At 36.8% G+C, this 19,794-nt stretch overlaps 1 protein-coding gene across 1 annotated transcript in view; it reads right to left on the bottom strand.

The window, feature by feature from the left end:
- Positions 1-19,794, bottom strand: part of SEMA3D (semaphorin 3D) — a 144,360-nt gene that overhangs the window by 26,594 nt on the left and 97,972 nt on the right. The window contains exons 11-14 of the mRNA XM_068973015.1: positions 7,971-8,193; positions 5,975-6,063; positions 4,152-4,193; positions 1,148-1,305 (exon numbers count right to left, since the gene is read on the bottom strand). Coding sequence (XP_068829116.1) covers positions 1,148-1,305; positions 4,152-4,193; positions 5,975-6,063; positions 7,971-8,193 — 512 coding nt within the window. The remainder of the gene's footprint in view (positions 1-1,147; positions 1,306-4,151; positions 4,194-5,974; positions 6,064-7,970; positions 8,194-19,794) is intronic.

Below are 19,794 nucleotides of genomic sequence, written 5' to 3'. Positions count from 1 at the left end.
CCGGTACTTTGGCCACCTCATGCAAAGAGTTGACTCATTGGAAAAGACTCTGATGCTGGGAGGTATTGGCGGCAGGAGGAGAAGGGGACAACAGAGGATGAGATGGCTGGATGGTATTACTGACTCGATGGCCGTGAGTCTGAGTGAACTCCGGGAGTTGGTGATGGACAGGGAGGCCTGGCGTGCTGCAATTCATGGGGTCACAAAGAGTCGGACATGACTGAGCGACTGAAGTGAACTGAACTATGAGTATATGCATACTTATAAACAAGGGAAGAAAGGAAGAATGTACAAAGGCTAGAACAGTAAAGAAAGCAAACTTTTTGTGCTTTCTGACAAAGAGGAAGGGAAAGGATATAAACAATTATCAGAATTTTTTAAAGCTGTGAAATCAAGAGTTATCAGTTAAATCCATTACTCCTGTAACTGGCTTCATTGATCAAGCTTGCTTTATTTGTTGCTACAAAAAGGTGCATATCTCCAAGCCTCAGGTAACCTGAACAAATGAACTTTTTGCCCAAGTTGTTGGAGTTGGTTGTGTCCTGTTTGAGCTCTAGCCAGTTAAGACATTGGCCTTCTCTCTGGGCATGTGAGGGTGTCCAGTTACCTTTTGACATCAGAGGCCAAAACTCCACCCTCTGAACATGAACCCCAAGAAGAAGCCTGTAGCTTAGTTCCATCCGCAAAGGCCATTGCTTACCTCACCTTTTCTATCTCCAATTACCTTTCCCAGGCTCCCCAGGTCTCAGGTTTATCTCATACACATCCTGAGTCCCTCACCTTTGGGTAGGTGGATTTGAGACTTGTTTCCTGTCTTCTCGCTTGACTGCCTCATGAATAAACCCCGTTCTCTGCTGTAAACCTTGGCATCTCCACAACTGGCTTGCTGTGTGTTGGACAAACCTGGTTTGGTAAAACCTCCACATTTCTAGAGTTCAGAACATTGTATTTTATCCTCCTTAAATTTAGCTTTATGAAAAACTATAAAACACTTAGGTTATAATATCCCTACCACAGACCATGTTTCCTGTATGTTTTGTCTTTAAACTAACTACAAGAGAAATTGGCCAACTTTTACTCACAACTTCACATGAGCAGTTCATCATGTAAAATGGAAGGCTTCGTCTTAATGTGAGGTGCTGCTCACCTTTTTGAAGTGGGCACATATTGAGAGCATGCATGTCCATCCCAGGCACAGTAGGGGTCTCGGGCAAGACAACAGTCTGCACATGCTTTCCCATAAGTGTTACATCTGTGCAAGGAAAGCTGAACCAATCCGTCTCGGGAACCAACATACAATTGTTGCTGCAAATCAGGCAAAACAAATGCATTAGAAGCATCTTTCAGCCTAGTCTTAAGAACTTCCCTTTCTTGAATACCATGTCACAGATCTAAATCTGTCTCCTCGGTTGCCACAGGAGGAGTAAGATAAGTCAGTCTTCAGTCTGGCTGGATGGTGATTTGAAGGTGTTGATCCTGAATTGGATAGCATTCTACAGAGCTAGAGTAACCTTGGCAGTAATTTAAGAAGGTCAAAAACCAGCTGCTAGACTGAGGAATTAAGATGTCAAATTCTTTCTCAATAGTTGAAAATACACTTTGGTAGACTATACCAAGCACAGATGCTATAGGCAATACTGCCGGTCTTCTCCTGCCATAAGAAATGACCAAAAGGAAGTTTCTAGAACTTTTTCTGTGGTTTTAACTAACCATTTCATTTGCTAATGAAGTATGGATCCCTGAAGGAAAATGAGTTATAAATGAGAGAGAAAGTATTTGGTATCATTGTGAAGAAAGTATTAAGGAGGCTTGTGGGATGCTGTATCACACGTAAAAGCCCGCAGGATACTGACAACTCAGCAAATAACATTACATTTTGAAAATAAGGGACCATATCCTCACATCCTTACATGAATTTATTTGAGGACATGTGGTGGTGGCAGAGGGGGGGAATCATACAAGTGAACAAGCCATTGTCTGTGCCTTCAAATGACATGTGGTCAAGTCTAGCGGACATACCAAACTTTAAATGGAGGGGAAAAAAATCTAGAAATAGATACTGGCACAAATAACAGATGTGTACTCTACCTATAGCAATCTGTCTTATATCCTTACCAGCCACTAATCTGCCAGTTAAGACCTCCAAGAGGCTAAATGCATATATTGTTTAGTACTTATTTTACTATATAATGTTCTATAATGTCCCTGAAACTCTTCTCCCTCTTTATTTCTGTCTAAGATTTCTGTTTCGTTTGATGACTCCTTTCTCTGCAGTGAATGTTGGGTTTCCTTCTTTTCAGTTCTCTTCTTTACTCTTCTTCCTGTACAAAGACTCAGTGGTATCTTGAAAACAACATAAATATGCACATACTGATTCCCAAAATCTATGCTTCCTACTCTACCTTTCTTTTTCTTTTAGCTGTGTGGCATGTGGAATTCTTAGTTCCCCAACCAGGGATGGAACCTGTGCCCCTTGAAGTGGAAGCATGGAGTCTTAGCCACTGCACCACCAGGGAAGTCACTTCCTACCCTAGCTGACCAAGAGACAGCATCCCAGTCACCCAAGGCGCAAATCTGGGAGTTGTCTCTGAATCGTCCTTCACTCTCATTCCATCTGCCACCTTATCTCTCCATTCTTTCATACAGAACTCTTAATCTACTTCCTCCTCCCTCTCCACTGCCTTTGTCTCAAGTCCTTATCATCTCTTTCCAGGATCACTTGTAAGTGTCCTACTATTACCCCAGGACTCAATCCATCTTCCACACTGCCACACCAGATTGCTCTCTCTAAGAGGAAAATCTTACCATGACACCCTCCTGCTTAAAATCTTTCAAGGTTTTCACTGTCTTGGATAAACATGTTAAACTTCTCAGGAGGGCATCCATGCAAAGATGTGTCTACTCTTCTGCTGTTTTACTTCCCCAGGTTCCTTTCTAGCCTCCTTGCTCCATAAGGATAGGTATGTTCTTTGCTCCAACTGTACACAAATTTACCAGGATAAGTTACAATCTTTCACTCTTTATACCTTTTCAAATGTTCCCCACTTCTACTTGGCTTGTCCATCCCATCCTTCTTTCTATCTGATTAACTGCAAGAGCTTTCATAGCTCAAGTTGTCTTTCTCTTAGCTTCCTCCCCTTGCTCCCCGACCCTCTTTTCCATCAGCTCTTCTCTTTTCCGTCTCCCTAGTACATGGTTCCATTTTTGCACTACTGTGTTTGCATGTGCCTTTGCCTGTCCGCTCCACAAGAGTTTCTAGAGATGAAGACTTATGCCATTCATCCATTTATGTACCCTCCAAGGACAGTAGCAGGCCTTCAGGAACTAAATGTTGAATGAATGAACAAACTAACAGAAAAGACTGAAGAAGAAATCTACTTGGATATTTTCCTAATAATCCTTGTATCATACTAAGTATACTTACTCTATGGATTAAGACAATTTTTGCAACAACTTAATGTTGAACATATTATCTATCATGTGTTTTACTTATATATCAAGAGTATGTATAGGAATGATAATGCAAGTCTGAACCTCTTGAATCAACTGGGGTTTGGGGTATCATATCCAAGAACTGTGACATCATATTAAATATTATTATTGTTATCATTAGCTACCATCTATTTTACACTTAGAAAGTACCAGCTCTCTGTCTAGAATTTTGCATACAGCATCCAATTTATTAGGAGGTAGATATTATTCTTCTAACTTTACTGTTGAGGAAATTGACTCCTGGAGTAAGATATTAAATGGAAGGTTGGAGGTTAACTATTGGGCTGTTTGCCACTGTAGTCTAACTCCTACACTCCCTGATTAAAAACCATTTTTAATGTTTAGTGCTAGTATTCTATTGTTACATGAATTACTTTACAGCCTTGACAGAATGGCATTCTCATGAGACTAGGAAAGTGAGCTCAATTTTCAAGAGCCAAAGAAAGGGAGAATGTATTATTCAATTAATGAAATTGGGTTCCATGTCTCCTAAGGCAAGGCTGAAACAATGCCCAATAATCAGTTATAAAAGAAACAATCTAAAGCTTTTTATAGATTTATAATTTAACTTCCTGCCTCAGTGGATTTTCCCTAAAACAAACTTTGATTCAAACAGTCTTCCTTTTGTGGGTAATTTTTACACAAAAATTAGAAAGTACCTGCTTCAGAGACAACTCCATGTTCAAGATGATTGATGAATGCTGAAAATAGAAATTAACTGTTAATAATCATGAACAGTCTTTTATAGTAGCCAATATTTTATCCTGTACCAAAGATAATTGGAGTAAACGTCAAGGCTCTGTTATGTAGAGGAGAAAAAGATCTTAATGTTTGCTATTTCCTTCCCATGTGCAGTGATTCAACCTTAATGAAAATTATCAAAATAGTTTCTTATTAAAGAAAAACTACCTAAATATATGTGAAGGCATTCTGGATTGCAAATTGTTCCCAGTTACCCATAAGGTTTCTCCCTCTTCTGACTTTGCTTATCTTAACTGCTTCCATATAATTCAAACTAGTGTTGACAAGAACATCTCCATAATTATTTATTGCCTTTTTCTGCTCTCACTTAGATCAGTAGTTCAAAACTTGTTCAAGTAGCAGAATTCTAAAGAGTTATAGTGCTCCTTGTGAATGAGCATATGCTTTATAGAACCCTACACAACATGATGTGTATAATTTCATGGGAGGAAAGTGTTATTTGTAGCAAATACATCTCTATGCAAGCAATATTAAATTTAATATATGAACAGAAAAGTTCCCAAACTAAGAATGATGGGATGATTAAAATTCTTTTCATCTATCATCAATCTTTCTCTATATATTAATTTCTCAAAATAGATATAAAAAATTTAAGGAAGTATATGAAAGAAATGAAAAGAAAAATGTTAAATGAGGAAGTTCTATCAAATACCTTTTTAAAATGAATTAAGCAGACAGGTTCATTATTTAATCTTAAGAGTGGAATCCATCCAAACAATTCCTCTTGAAACTAACAGCCACTGAACAGACTCAGTCTAACATAACTACATGTGTTGTGGGGGCTTTATTTTTGGCCTCTGGGTTCACACGTATATTTGACATTGACTTTTCCCTCAGGAACTATCCAAAGCTTTGTTTTCAGTAGATGGTAGACAGCAGGTCTTGTTTTTGTTAACTCCTGGACCACTAGTATCATCCTGTAAACAGGAACCAATGGAACCCAGCATGTTAATTAACTTGAGCCCCTCACAGTGGAGGGTCTACTCTCTTTTATGACAATAGATGTTCACATGGAAACAGTATATTTTAATATAGCTATCTCAACAAAAATGTTACAAAAGACCCAGCATATTTTTCAAAAGCTCTTCTAAGAAATGCAATTTTATTTCTAATTTCATTTTTAGAAAATAACTTTGAACTGAATCTCACTGAACATCTACAAAGAATGCCACAATTCAGATTTACTGTTAAAAGTCTAATGATATTCCCCAAATCTGGAGAACTATTATTTTAGATCTACTAAGTTTTTGGGTGATTGAGAGGAACTTAGTATACATAAAGATTTACTATCATGCAACTTAAAAAAAAAATTTCTTATAGAAATACAGGGAAACATGATTTATACACTTTTCTGTTTTCTCAAATTCAACTGAGGAAAAACTGAAAAGTAAAATTTATAAAGCAGAAAAGCATCTGGATAGTAAAAGAGATCCCAGGCTTTCATCTACTGTAGTGATTTGTCTGAGCATAAGCTTGGAAAACTCAGTCATAAGGGGTAGTCCCAGGAGTACCAAGCTCAGTTATATTCTACAGGGGAAAATGAGCCCAACTCTTGGTTGCTTTTTAAACATTTTTCCTTCACTTAAGGGAACAAAAAATAAAGGAGTTAACTGCAGAGACTTCTCCAGAAAAAGTGATGATATATTGAGACAAACACATCCCATATAAGAACTGCTTGGGTTCACAGTCTCTTCTCCCAGAACTCTGGCCTAAGTCTTACCTTGAATATCTGTAGCTCCTCCAGTACTACCTCTTCTATATTCCACTTCTCCTTTGAAATGCTGACAACTTTTAGGACTGTTCCAATGTCTGAAAAAATACATTACCCATGATCCATATGTTTCTACTTCAATGTTTAAACATTTATTACCAACCTTCCCCTTGCTCCCCTCATTTTTTTTCTCAATGCCTTTCAAGAAATCAGGTTAAATAAAGCATGCAAGAAATAAAGCTTAATGTACTAATATATGATTCTTCTCTTCTGAAATATTATAGCTTTCAGCTCATAGAACATATGTTTATAAAGAAAATATTAAAAGACACATACTTGGAGTGTATTCCTAGCACAGGAATATCTATGTCTCCTTTAAAACTTAGTTGAAATGATAACAAATAGAAACATCATAGAGGTATCTATATGAGAAAAGTGGCCATTACTAATCAAATGTATTTAACTGACAGAAACATTAATGGGTTAGAAAGTAAAGTTTTTATCTAAAATTATTTTAGAATTTTAAATTATCACAAGATTAATAATACATTGCAGTTCCACAAGGTGGCATGTAATTACAGAAAGATGATCAAAAGAACATTTTAGAAAAAGAAAAAAATTTCCATTTGGAGATTAATGTCTAGACTGACCTATATAAAACTAAATTAAAAATAGTTGCTTATAAACTTCTGAGCACTGTGGTTGGAATATATAAACATGTATGGTAATAATCCTGTTTGTACAAAAGAGCGTGAATTGTTTTTAAATGATTCTAGAATCTTTGAAAAATATTAAATATACATTTTCCAAATACCATATTTGGAAATCAGTCTACCTCAGTATCCTTATAATTTTCTCAATACAAGTTAGGTAGTACCACCTAGTGGCTAAATGGCTTTTCTGACTCAGAAATGTTCAAGAGCTAGGAATGAGCTTTGGGTGGGGCATGCAATTAAGAGGTAAACTCGTTAGAATTAATCACAAACTAATATTTTCATGTTTTGATGCTTCAGTAGTAATCTCTGTTGACTGGAAAACGCCACTTTTCTTCCCTGGGCCTTGGTACCACCATCTGCAGCATAATCAGGTTTGACAACTGGAGTGCTTGAAAGTCCTTTGACTCTGTCACACAGATGCTTCCTAATATACCTAACTTTTGTAAAACCAATACTCTTTTAGAAATAAAATTAGCCTAAAATTGTTTTGTAGTCCTAAAAACCTTTTTCAGTAAAAGTGTCAATTTCTTCAAAACTCATCAAATTTCTATTTTTTTAATGCAATGCTTGATCCATCAAATTATACAACATTATCCAGGATGCAGTGCTTTTGTTTTAAAAATACATGCTATTTTCATTGCCATTAGAATTCACAGTACATTATTAGATATTACTTTTTTGAAATGCACCAAATAAATAATATTTCTTTTCCTAGAAAAAGTAATCATTTTAATGAGTTGGCAATCAAAAAGTAAATAAAATGAGTTCTAATAATGAATAATTAATCCGCAAAATTCAAGGGCAGGAAAAATAATTACCAAGAAGTTTTTCCTTTAAGTTCTTTACAAATTAATAATTAACTTTTTTGAAAAGCCATCTTATGTCAACTAAGTTAGGGATTCTCAAAACTGGGTGAAGGGATCCTTTGGGGTAGAATTGTCAAATATCTCTGTAAAGAAGGAAATGTGAAGTTTGAAGATAGAGAAACTTTTCTTTGCCTACATGTTTTAGTCCATAGTCATTCAGCAAATATGTATTGAGCACCCATCTATAGCAGGCACACTGCAGTTGTATTATAGAAATATGTTTTGAAATCTCACACAACTCTAATGGAGGCTGGGAGATAGGTATGATGGTCAATTAAAAGCAATTGTTATGCAAGTTAAAAAAACATTGAGTAGGTATGAACTAATTACTCATTTTGATTTTGATTAGTAGACTTTTCTGAATTTTTTGTTTGTCTAATGAAAAATTCATGTGAAAGAAAGCATAACCTGGTCCTAACATACCTGTTCCAAGAAACATCACATCATACTGGCCATCTTCTGCAACGACGTGATCCACCACGATCTGTGTCAGTCTGTAATCCACATTGATTTGCTTGAATGTTGGTCGTCCCAAAACTGGATATACTGATTTATACATCACAGGGTGCCGCTTTATGAAACTGATGACATCATCTGGAAAATCTCGTGTGGATTTGACCAGTGGGTCATAGGTTTTGCTTGGACACTGAAAAGAAATGAGGCAGGGAGTAAAGACATTATTCATGCACCTGAGAAATTTTCATTTACTTTCAAAGTTTTTAGAGCTTATTACTGGTAATATTAAATGAATGGTCAGTAGGATCAACATGAAGTCACATTGAGATATAAATAAATACAGTTCACCGTGAGTGTATTTAAATCAAGTTTTTGCTTTCAAAAATATTCTAAAATATTACAAAGAAATATTATTCAGCCACACACAAAATGAAATCTTGCCTTTTGCAACAACATAGATGGACCTTGAGGGCATTATGCTAAGTGAAATAAGTCAAAGAAAGAAAGACAAATACTGTATGATCCCATATATGTGTAATCTAAACAATGGGACAAACAGAAGAGCTCGTAGATACAGAGAACAGATTGGTGGCTGCCAGAAGTTGGGGGTGAGGGATAGGCAAAATGGGTGAAGGGGTCAAAAGGCATAAACCTCTAGCTATAAAATAAGTCCTGGTGATGTATGGTGGCTATTAGTTACAGACACTGCATTTCATATTTGAAAGTTGCTAAGAAAATAAATTTTAAAAGTTCTAATCAAGAGAGAAAAAAATAACTATGGATGGTTACTGATGCTAACTAGACCTATTGTGATCATCTTTCAGTTCAATTCAGTCACTCAGTGGTGTCTGACTCTTTGCAACCCCATGAACTGCAGCACACCAGGCCTCCCTGTCCATAACTAACTGCCGGAGTCTACCCAAACCCATGTCCATTGAGTCCGTGATGCCATCCAACCATCTCATCCTCTGTCATCCCCTTCTCCTCCTGCCCTCAATCTTTCCCAGCATCAGGGTCTTTTCAAATGAGTCAGCTCTTCGCATCAGGTGGCCAAAGTATTGGTTTCAGATTCAACATCACTCCTTCCAATGAACACCCAGGACTGATCTCTTTTAGGATGGACAGGTTGGATCTCCTTGCAGTCCAAGGGACTCTCAAAAGTCTTCTCCAACACCACAGCTCAAAAGCATCAATTCTTCGGTGCTCAGCTTTCTTTATAGTCCAACTCTCACATCCATACATGACTACTGGAAAAACCATAGCCTTGACTAGACAGACCTTTGTTGACAATGCCTCTGCTTTTGAATATGCAGTCTAGGTTGGTCATAACTTTCCTTCCAAGGAGTAAGTGTCTTTTAATTTCATGGCTGCAGTCACCATCTGCAGTGATTTTGGAGCCCCCCAAAATAAATCAGCCATGGTTTCCACTGTTTCCCCATCTATTTGCCATGAAGTGATGGGTCCGGATGCCGTGATCTTCGTTTTCTGAATGTTGAGCTTTAAGCCAACTTTTTCACTCTCCTCTTTCACCTTCATCAAGAGGCTCTTTAGTTCTTCTTCACTTACTGCCATAAAGATGGTGTTATCTGCATATCTGAGGTTATTGATATTTCTCCCGGCAATCTTGATTCCAGCTTGTGCTTTCTCCAGCCCAGCATTTCTCATGATGTACTCTGCATATAAGTTACATAAGCAGGGTGACAATATACAGCCTTGACATCCTCCTTTTCCTATTTGGAACCAGTGTTCCATGTCCAGTTCTAACTATTGCTTCCTGACCTGCATACAGATATCTCAAGAGGCAGGTCAGGTGGTCTGGTATTCCTATCTCTTTCAGAATGTTACACAGTTTATTATGATCCACACAGTCAAAGGCTTTGGCATAGTCAATAAAGCAGAAATAGATGTTTTTCTGGAACTCTCTTCCTTTTCCCATGATCCAGCAGATGTTGGCAATTTGATCTCTGGTTCCTCTGTCTTTTCTAAAACCAGCTTGAACATCTGGAAGTTCATGGTTCACATATTGCTGAAGCCTGGCTTAGAGAATTTTGAGCATTACTTTACTAGTGTGTGAGATGAGTGCAGTTGTGCGGTAGTTTGAGCATTCTTTGTCATTGCCTTCTTTGGGATTAGAATGAAAACTGACCTTTTCCAGTCCTGTGGCCACTGCTGAGTTTTCCAAATTTGCTGGCATATTGAGTGCAGCACTTTCACAGCATCATCTTTCAGGATTTGAAACAGCTCAACTGGAATTCCATCACCTCCATTAGCTTTGTTCATTGTGATGCTTCCCAAGGCCCAGTTGACTTCACAATCAAGGATATCTGGCTCTAGGTGAGTATGAGTGATCACACCATCGTGATTATCTGTGTCGTGAATATCTTTTTTGTACAGTTCTGTGTATTCTTGCCACCTCTTAATATCTTCTGCTTCTGTTAGGTCCATACTATTTCTTTCAGTGTATACAAATATCAAATTATGTTATACACATGAAACTAATATGCCATATGTCAATTATACCTCAATGAAACATTAATAGTGCACACATTTTAAATCTTTTACCCATGTCCATTTGGGCTCCAGTTTTTGAAAAGTCTTTTTTGGTTGTGTTAGCATAGGTGAAGATTGGTAATTCCCATCCATATCTTTTCTTCCAAGAAGTATAACTTCAGAAAACTGACTATGAAACCCCCATGATAGATATTTCTATTGTCTTTTACACTGGTCTCTTCTTGAATTAACTTCAGAAGTCGAAAGACAACTGTCTTAACTTGTTGGCAGATGGAATGGCTAATGGTCATCAAAGAGATCCTTACAAAACAAAGTATCCTGCTTATTAAAGTTCAAAAGAAATGTCTAAATTCTATCCATTTATCTGTATTTTCTAACGTTTCCAAAATGAGCTCTAGTTTTTACAAAGTTACATGAAATTTGAGTTGAAAGAAAGTGATTTATAAACACCATTATTTTCAACTTCCTTTAATTAATGTAAAATTTCAGTTTTAAATTAAAACCATGATTGTTAAAAAATAAAATGTAACAAATCAACGTCATAAAATTACTTATAAAACAGCTTTAATAGTTTGACATTATAATCATTTAGCTTTTCATAACTGGTGTGAAAATTTACTGTGAACAATTCGGCAATTCAACAGCTCTGCCCCTAAACAATCTGTGGAGAAACCATCAGGGAATTTTTCACTTGTCTAACATCTCTTCATGTGTGCCTTTTGGCATCCACTAATTCAATAGTTAGTGTACACTGACCCCTGGTGGTAAAAGTAAAAAATTTACACTGCTACAAATTAAATGAATTCCATGTGCCTCTATCCAAAAATATGAAAAGGGAATTGCTTCATATTTGACTTTTCTTCATCAAATATCTCCCCTCCCACAAACTAATCTACTTTATTTTATTACAGTTTAGGAATTTATCTCAGAACAATGCTGTTATTACACTTGAATTCTTAATAGGCTAATACCTTTCTTTGGGGAATGAAAAAATTTAGCTATATGATGAAAGCATTGAAAAGAAAATGAGCAATATTAGGAAAGTTTATAAGAGAGTCCTGCTTCCTCCATATTTTAGCTCTTCAACAAGTTGGAATCATAATCTGCAGTGAACCGAGTTATTTATATCCAGCACTTCCCTGGTGGCTCAGAGGTTAAAGCGTCTGCCTCCAATGCGATAGACCCGGGTTCGATCCCTCCGTCGGGAAGATCCCCTGGAGAAGGAAATGGTAACCCACTCCAGTATTCTTGCCTGGAGAATCCCATGGATGGCGAAGCCTGGTACAGTCCAAGGGGTCGCAAAGAGTCGGACACAACTGAGCGACTTCACTATCACTACACTAATTAGAATCTTGTCAAGGCTGAATTTGTATTTCTCAGTCAAAGCATTTACCAGGGTCATTTTATGGAACTAAACATACTAGAGTTAGTCACAATAAATGACCTTGACCTTAATTTACAGCAATAAAATCGTAATAGCTCACCAAATTATAAGAAATATCAAAGAACTTGTAATGAAAAAAAAAATCTGTTAATGATTTTCCATAAATAACTTAAGAATATATTTATCTGTCATAAAAATCTTGGATGTGAAAAGAAACTGATCTTCTCTTGATTAGTTTTATTGTCTTGTCAGATCTGCACTAAAGAGGTTAAAAATGTCCTAGAATGTTAGCCATTTGTTACTTACTGAGCATACTTTTAGCTGGTTTGTGGTCTGAATCTATAAACCTATCTTTAGTCACTGTTTCTAGCACTTTGCTCCTAGCCAAGTGAAATCTGTCAACTAGATAATGGAAGAAACCCTGTATTAAGCAGATTAAGCTGTAACTCAAAGTGGATATGGAGCTCAAATGATACAAAGCTCTTGCCCAATTATAGGCTGCATGTTTCAGTCAAAGGCCATTCATAGAGGGCTTATAGCTTAAAACTCCTGTGGTGCTATCTGGTGGGTCTATCATTAAAATCAAAGCAAATGCAAGATTTCTGACTGCATTACATCTTTGAAACAGCTCTCTAACTTAAGAAAATCAGCTCTTTTGACTGTGTAGCTACAATCACAGAGTAGCCAATATTTCAAAAGATATGTTGTACCATTCAAGCCAGATTTTATATCAAATATTCAAATTATAAGAAATTTTAATGTGAGAAAGTATAGGCAAATGAAGCTATGACCATTTATCAAAAAACAAGTATAAATTTTCCTTCTTGCTCACCTTCTGACAAAAAGGTTTAAGTATACTAAAATCTAAGAAAAAAATAAAAGGAAATCTGGTTTCTATTGCCTATTATAAAATGATCTTCAAAAATGTATTTTTTTCATATGGCAGCTTTTCCTCATGGCATGCAGCCAGTGTTTGGATAAGATCTTTACCCTCTAGATTGCTGTGTGTGATCTCTCGTCTGCGTCTCCACTCTGCTTTCACAAATGAAAGTGATTTGGTAGAGATACACCCTGAGGTTTAAGACAGTACAGTTTGAACCAAATATTGTTATTTTAGTATGTTAAAAACCAGGGGAATGTTCCCCTTTGATATCATATACCTGCATCACACAGAGAGCTAAAAATAACTTGAGATGCCAAACATCTTATGCAGGTAAATAGAAACTAGTGAAGAATTCCATAAAAGAGAAAGATAATGTGTGGGGAAATGCTCCATCTAAATAACCATCTTCAATTATCTTCCTTCCACAAGTCCTAGAAGATTTTCCGTTTGCAACCACACATCCCAGGTATTCACAATCTAGCCAAGTTTTCTCTGTATGTATGTACTTTAAGTTCTACCTGTTGACTCAGTCCATCTGAATATACTGTAGAGGGCATTTTATTTTTGCCCCCGGCTTTCTAACATTTGCCTGACCCCCATCACTTTAGCTCCTGTGATTGTAAGAAGTAAATCAAGGAACTTATCTGTGTCTCCACCTACTGTTTAGAAAAACTCTAAGTTTAAAATTTGAAGGGTAAAAAATAGGCAGAGAGCTAGTCTCAAAACTCTCAAATGTCCGTATCTTGCTGGAAACAATACCAGCACAAGTGCAGAGGAGAAAAGGAGCTGGTAGGCGGCTCTGAGATGAAAGGGTAAACCCAGTATTAGTGAACCCTGGTTCCACGCCTATCTTCCCTGGCAGGCTGCCACCCGGACTAGGTGTGATCATGTTATGCTTGGCACATCTGCATGTTTGTAGAGGGCCTTCAATCGTGCAGTGGGAAGCAATGGATAAGAGGAGAAAAAATGGGTTTTATCCAATGAGAGAACTTGGCCCCCTGGTGGGCCCCAGACAGCTGTTACAAGTTTTCTCCCCCTGCTGCTTAGACCTTTTGTCTGCAGGTTGCAATTTCCTTTTAAACAAACCAGAGGGATGACCCAGAGCAAGGGAAGACATGGCATGGGGAACAACTGAACCGGGCTTTCATTTTTGGCAAAATGGGAAAAATAAGCTAAATGTGTAAAGCAGTCTGATTTTTATTTATAAAGTAAAACATGCAAATTTAATAGGTGCCATCCTAGCCCCTTTATTACTCTGAGAGTTAGTTTATAACATATTTGAGCAAGAAAGATGCTATATTCAATTAAAGAGTTAGAAGAGCCAGAGGTAGAGACAGGTAAATCTCTTGTTTTTGAAGGTTGTCAAAAATGAAAACACAGTCAATAGTTTGGGATTTGGAGAATCTTATTTTAAAAGCGAATGCTGGCCCTTTGGAAAAGAAGGCTGAAAGCCAGTTGAAAAGATTGACTTGTTAGAATCTGACCCTGTAAGAGAAACATGTCCTATATACAGTTAAAGGGAAAAGAGAGATGTTTTGTCATATGCTCGCCTCAGTGTATCAGATTAAGGAACCAGGAGTCAGGAGGCCAAGGTTCTAGTTCTGCTTCTGCTTCTCCCTTCCAGAATAAAAAACCTAGAAGGATTAGAATTAAAGATATTCTTGGTAATTTAGAAGTGGTAATAGAGTAACAGTTTGTTATCCAGTAAGTGGAAAACCATACTGTGAACAAATATTGGGGAAAAAAATGAAACTGTGAATTTAACATGATAGAGAGGCATCTATGAGGTAGTGACACACAAAATTAATTTCCCCAAAGATTTCCACATACTTTAAATTAATTAGGAAAGCTTAAAACAAAGGAAAGGCAACCAAGTTTTAGACATTTATCAGATGCATAAATGAAAAGATAGGGCAACACTGTGAGGGGATTCTTCCATTACTTTTTTCATCTCATTTGGTAAGATTCAAAGTCTATGGTTTTCCTGGTAGTTTAAGTGGTAAAGAATCGGCCCGCAGTGGAGGAGACTCGGGAAACACAGAAGATTCAAGTTCAACTCCTGGGTAGGGAAGATCCCCAGGAGAGGGAAATGGCAACCCACTGCAGTATTCTTGCCTGGGAAATCCAATGGATAGAGAAGCCTGGCAGGCTACAGTCCAAAGGGTCACAAAGAGTCAGGCATGGACATGATTGAGCAACTAAGCGTACATGCACTCAAAGTCTAATATAGAAAGGAAGTTTAGGATACTTTTTTGAAGTATTTTTCTTTTTGTACCCTTATCTTTGAATCAATCTTAAAACCCTTTTTTCTCTGCAAATAATCAGAAAATCCTTACTTAATGGAGCTAGTCTAAGTTACACTCAGATCTAATTTAGGAGATTCATGCTGCTGCTGCTGCTGCTGCTGCTGCTAAGTCACTTCAGTCGTGTCCGACTCTGTGTGACCCCATAGACGGCAGCCCACCAGGCTCCCCCGTCCCTGGGATTCTCCAGGCAAGAACACCAGAGTGGGTTGCCATTTCCTTCTCCAATGCATGAAAGTGAAAAGTGAAAGGGAAGTCGCTCAGTCGTGTCTGACTCTTCGCGACCCCATGGACCACAGCCTACCAGGCTCCTCTGTCCATGGGATTTTCCAGGCAAGAGTAATGGAGTGGGGTGCCATCGCCTTCTCCTAGGAGATTCATGAAGACATCTAATTTAGGAAATTTGTGAAGATATACAATTCTAAGAATCATCAGCTCTATAAAAACAATGTTTTGCAGAAATATGTCATTGCTCAGGCCAAATATTTTAGGTAGATCAGGAAGAGAAAATAGGGTGAGTTTTGGAACTCATGAATTCCACGTTTTATTTCAAACCCATGCTGTTGAGGACATGGACCAATGTAAAAGTTGGAATTTCTCAGCAAGCATTTTAATAATAAGTGAAGCACCAATGCATATAGCCTGTCTGCTCTAAAAACTGAATTATTGTCATTATGTATTATTATCCTACGATATAACAATATCTCCTTGAAACAAGAAATTCAGATATTTTCAGAGTTAACATTTGCATCACCTCTTTCTAATATTTATACACAAAGAAAGAATAGGTTTTGCTGATGTGTAAGCTATTCATGGGAATTTTAATGTATTTCTCATTCACCAATATACACATAATAAAAATAAGTTATGAAATTAAAAGGCAATATGGATAATTACATCTTATTACTCCCGACCAAAAAATGAAGCCTTAGTTGGGAAATTCACATGTAAGTTTGATCTTTAAAATTAAAGCTGAAACATTTAACAATAAAAATGGTAACTATTTAGGAGAAAATGTAATTTAAAAATGAATTGTTATTTTTACAAAATTAGAGGTTTAGAAATTGTTTAAAAACCATGGGAGAATGGTTCAAAAGTAGTGAAACATATAGTCATTACATGTTTTAAGTTCAAAAACTTTTTACATTTTGGTTATTGTGAATAATGCTGCAAATGAACATGGGAGTGCTAATCTCTCTTTAAGATTCCAATTCTAATTCTTTTGAATAAATATCCAGAAGTGGGGTTGCTGGATCGTGTGTTAGTTTTACTTTTTAATTTTTTGATAACCCTTCAGATCTTATGTGAAAACAACTTAATGTTTATTAACTGATGAATGGATTTTTTAAAGTGGTACATATATAGGGGAGAATATTATTCAGTGTTAAAGAGAAGGAAACCCTACCACTTGTAGATAAACTTGGAGAACATTACACTAAGTGAAATAAGTCAGTCATAAAGGACAAAAATTGCTTAATTTCATATATATATATATATATATATATATATATATATATATATATATATATATAACATGTTCAGGAGTGCTAACTCGCTTCAGTTGTGCCCGACTCTTTGCAACCCTATGGACTATAGCCCCCCAGGCTCCTCTGTCCATGGGATTCTCCAAGCAAGAATACTGTTGTCATGCTCTCCTGAAGGGGATCTTCCTGACCCAGGGATTGAACCCACATCTCCTGCGGCTTCTGCACTGCAGGTAGATTCTTTACCACTGAGCCTCTGGGGAAGCCCCATAACATAGTCAAAAGCATAGAAGCAGAGAACAGAACAGTGGTTTCCAGGGGTTTGGGGAAGTGAAGAATGGTAAGTCACCAATTAGTGGGTATACAATTTCAGGTACACAGGGTAAAATCTAGAGAGCTGCTCTACGACATTACAGCCTGTAGATAACAATACAGTATTGTACACTTAGAAATCTGGTAAGAAGTGTTCTGACCACAGTAAATTGTTTTCAAAAATCCTTTCTTCTCACCTTTTTGATAAGAGACTGTTTTAAAAACTGAAGCTCACATTGAAATAAACACGTATTGTTAACATTTATGCATAAATCATTGAGGCTTCCCAGGTGGCGGTAGTGCAATAGACATTAGAGACGCAAGTTCCACCCCAGAGCTGGGAAGATCCCCTGGAGCAGGAAATCACACTCCACCTCAGTATTCTTGCCTGGAATTTTCCACGGACAGAGAAGTTAGGCAGGTTACAGTCCATGGGACCACAAAGAGTCAGACGTAGCTGAACAACCGAGCACACACACACACACACACACACACACACACACACAAACACATAAAAACTTATCACACAGAATAAAACTACAGAGTAAAATTTTAATAATAAATGTAAGAAACAAAATCTCCTGCTATTACAAATCTTTCCCAGATTCTGCTATTTTCTGGCCTGATCTCAATCTGGTTTCTCTATCTGACCTATTATCACTCACTGGTGGATTCTTTCATACTGTATTTCACTTTGAACTTATTATCAAGACCCAGCAGTTCAATAATGGTTGAAAAGGCCCATTTGAACAAAATATAATTTGTTCAGAGATTTTGTTTGGACACCAGAGGGCAGAAGAATCACTTGAAGTACAGGAATTCCATTAGCGAATCTTGTGCATTCTTGAGTTGCCAGGCTCATTAACATTGTAGAGCAGTGATATCACCATAAGGCTACGAGTTTAGGTTGGACTTTTTATCACAGGAAGTACAAAAGTCTGTTAAACTAAGAAAAATAAGTAGTTACAGCACACAGAAAGTTCCCGTGTGTATTTACTGGAGTGATAATGTCAACAGAAGGCACTGTTGAGAGAACTTAGAATTCAATCTTAATAGCAACATGGTTGAGAAAATATAAGTTGCAAAGGCAGTTTTAAAAATAATCTATTTAAAATTTTTAACTTAAGTGAAAAGTCGCTTTCAGTAAGTCACTTTCCTGACATTTCCTAGAAAGCAAATTATTCAGCCATGCTTTTGATTAAAGTAAGCCGTGTTCCCTGAATTACAATAAAAGAAATGACAAGTGCAATAAGGCTTCAACACTTCATTATTTTTGTAGAGAACAGATTGATCCCTGGAGAAACAATGTAAGGTTCTGTTGTGTTGTTTGATTTTATCACTTTGAAGCCAGAATGGCATGGAGGTTAATGATATTTGATTTAGAATTATGTGAATGTAAATTTAATCCTAGTCTCACTTCACAAACTATGAGACCATGAGCATATGTCACAAGATTTTCTCAGCTAGAAGACATTTAGTTTAACTATCCTCCTCAAAGTAAATAAATAAAACCTTCAAACTTCATGGATGTAGCCCATCAGGCTCCTCTGTCCATGGGATTTCTCAAACAAGAATACTGGACTGAATAGCCATTCCCTCCTCCAGGGGATCTTCCCCACTCAGGGATCGAACCCAGATCTCCTGCGTTGCAGGTGGATTCTTTACCATCTGATCCACAAAGGAAGCCCTATACATACAGGGCTTTATATATGTGTCTGTGTGTAGTCACTCAGTCGTGTCCGACTCTTTCTGTCTCCATGTCTCTTGTCTCCTGCACTGGCACATAGATTCTTTACCACTGGGCCACCTGGGAAGCCCTATCTCTATCTATACATATATATAGCATGTATATCCAGTAAAAGATCTCCCATGCAAGAGGAAAATAGATATAATTTAACATAACAAGTTTTAATATAGTGTCAGAGTACAAGGACTAAGAGCTTGGATTCTGCCGACAGGTTTATCTGAGTTTAAAACTCAGCTGCACACTCACAAACTTCGTGACCTTGGGCGTTACTGCACCTACCTGTGTCTGATATAGCTCATCTGTAAAATGACATTAATAACAACAGAACTTGCTTCACAGAGTCATCATAAAGATGATATTGTAAAGACTTGTAAAGCCTTTAGAAGAGTACCTGCACACCCTGAGTACCTACACCCTATGTTACTGTCTAAAAAAAAAAAAAAAAAAAAACAGAACAAGTACAGCTCTGATATTCAAAGAAAATTAAAAAGTGAACACTGCAAACCATAATGTTACATGCAAAACTTCATTTCCAAAGTTGTGATTACTCCTTATCAGTCCAGAAAACATCCATGAAATAAATTTATGTTGAGGAATTTTGAAAGGGAAAATAGACATGGTGCTAAACTATGTTTTCCCAATTTAATTAGATTATATAACAGGAAGATGAAAAGAGAACTCAGAAAGCCTGGCTACCAGATGTTTCCTCTTTAAGAACAAACATATGAAAAGATAAAACTCATTAGAATTAGATGGGTTAAATCAGTAACTTTTCTGAGATTTTGATGATTATTTTAGTACTCTTTGTAGAAATATTTATAATGAATTAATCTTTTTTAAAAGGCATTTTCCCTTTCTATTAGATCAATTAACCAGTCCTAAAATAGTAACATAACTGTTTTAATCACATCAACAAAACAAAAGCCTTCCATTTATCATGTACATACAGATTTTAACTACAAAGGTTTTTTTTTAAACAGATGCATAAACTCTAAATCACATTTCCTACTTTTTTCACCTCTGTTCCAAACATGATTTATGCTGTTTGAATAAAATTTTGGACCCAAGTGTTTCCTAGGTATTTTCCACATCTAAAATAAATTCTAAAGTGCAACATAATAAAAATGAACGCAGAATAAGAGAAAATATAAGTTAAAAGAACAATTA

The sequence above is a fragment of the Capricornis sumatraensis genome, chromosome 5 (assembly GCF_032405125.1).
Source record: "Capricornis sumatraensis isolate serow.1 chromosome 5, serow.2, whole genome shotgun sequence".
Lineage (NCBI taxonomy): Eukaryota > Metazoa > Chordata > Mammalia > Artiodactyla > Bovidae > Capricornis > Capricornis sumatraensis.
The sequence above is the reverse complement of the archived record's forward strand: the minus strand, read 5'-3'. Positions and strand labels throughout refer to the sequence as shown.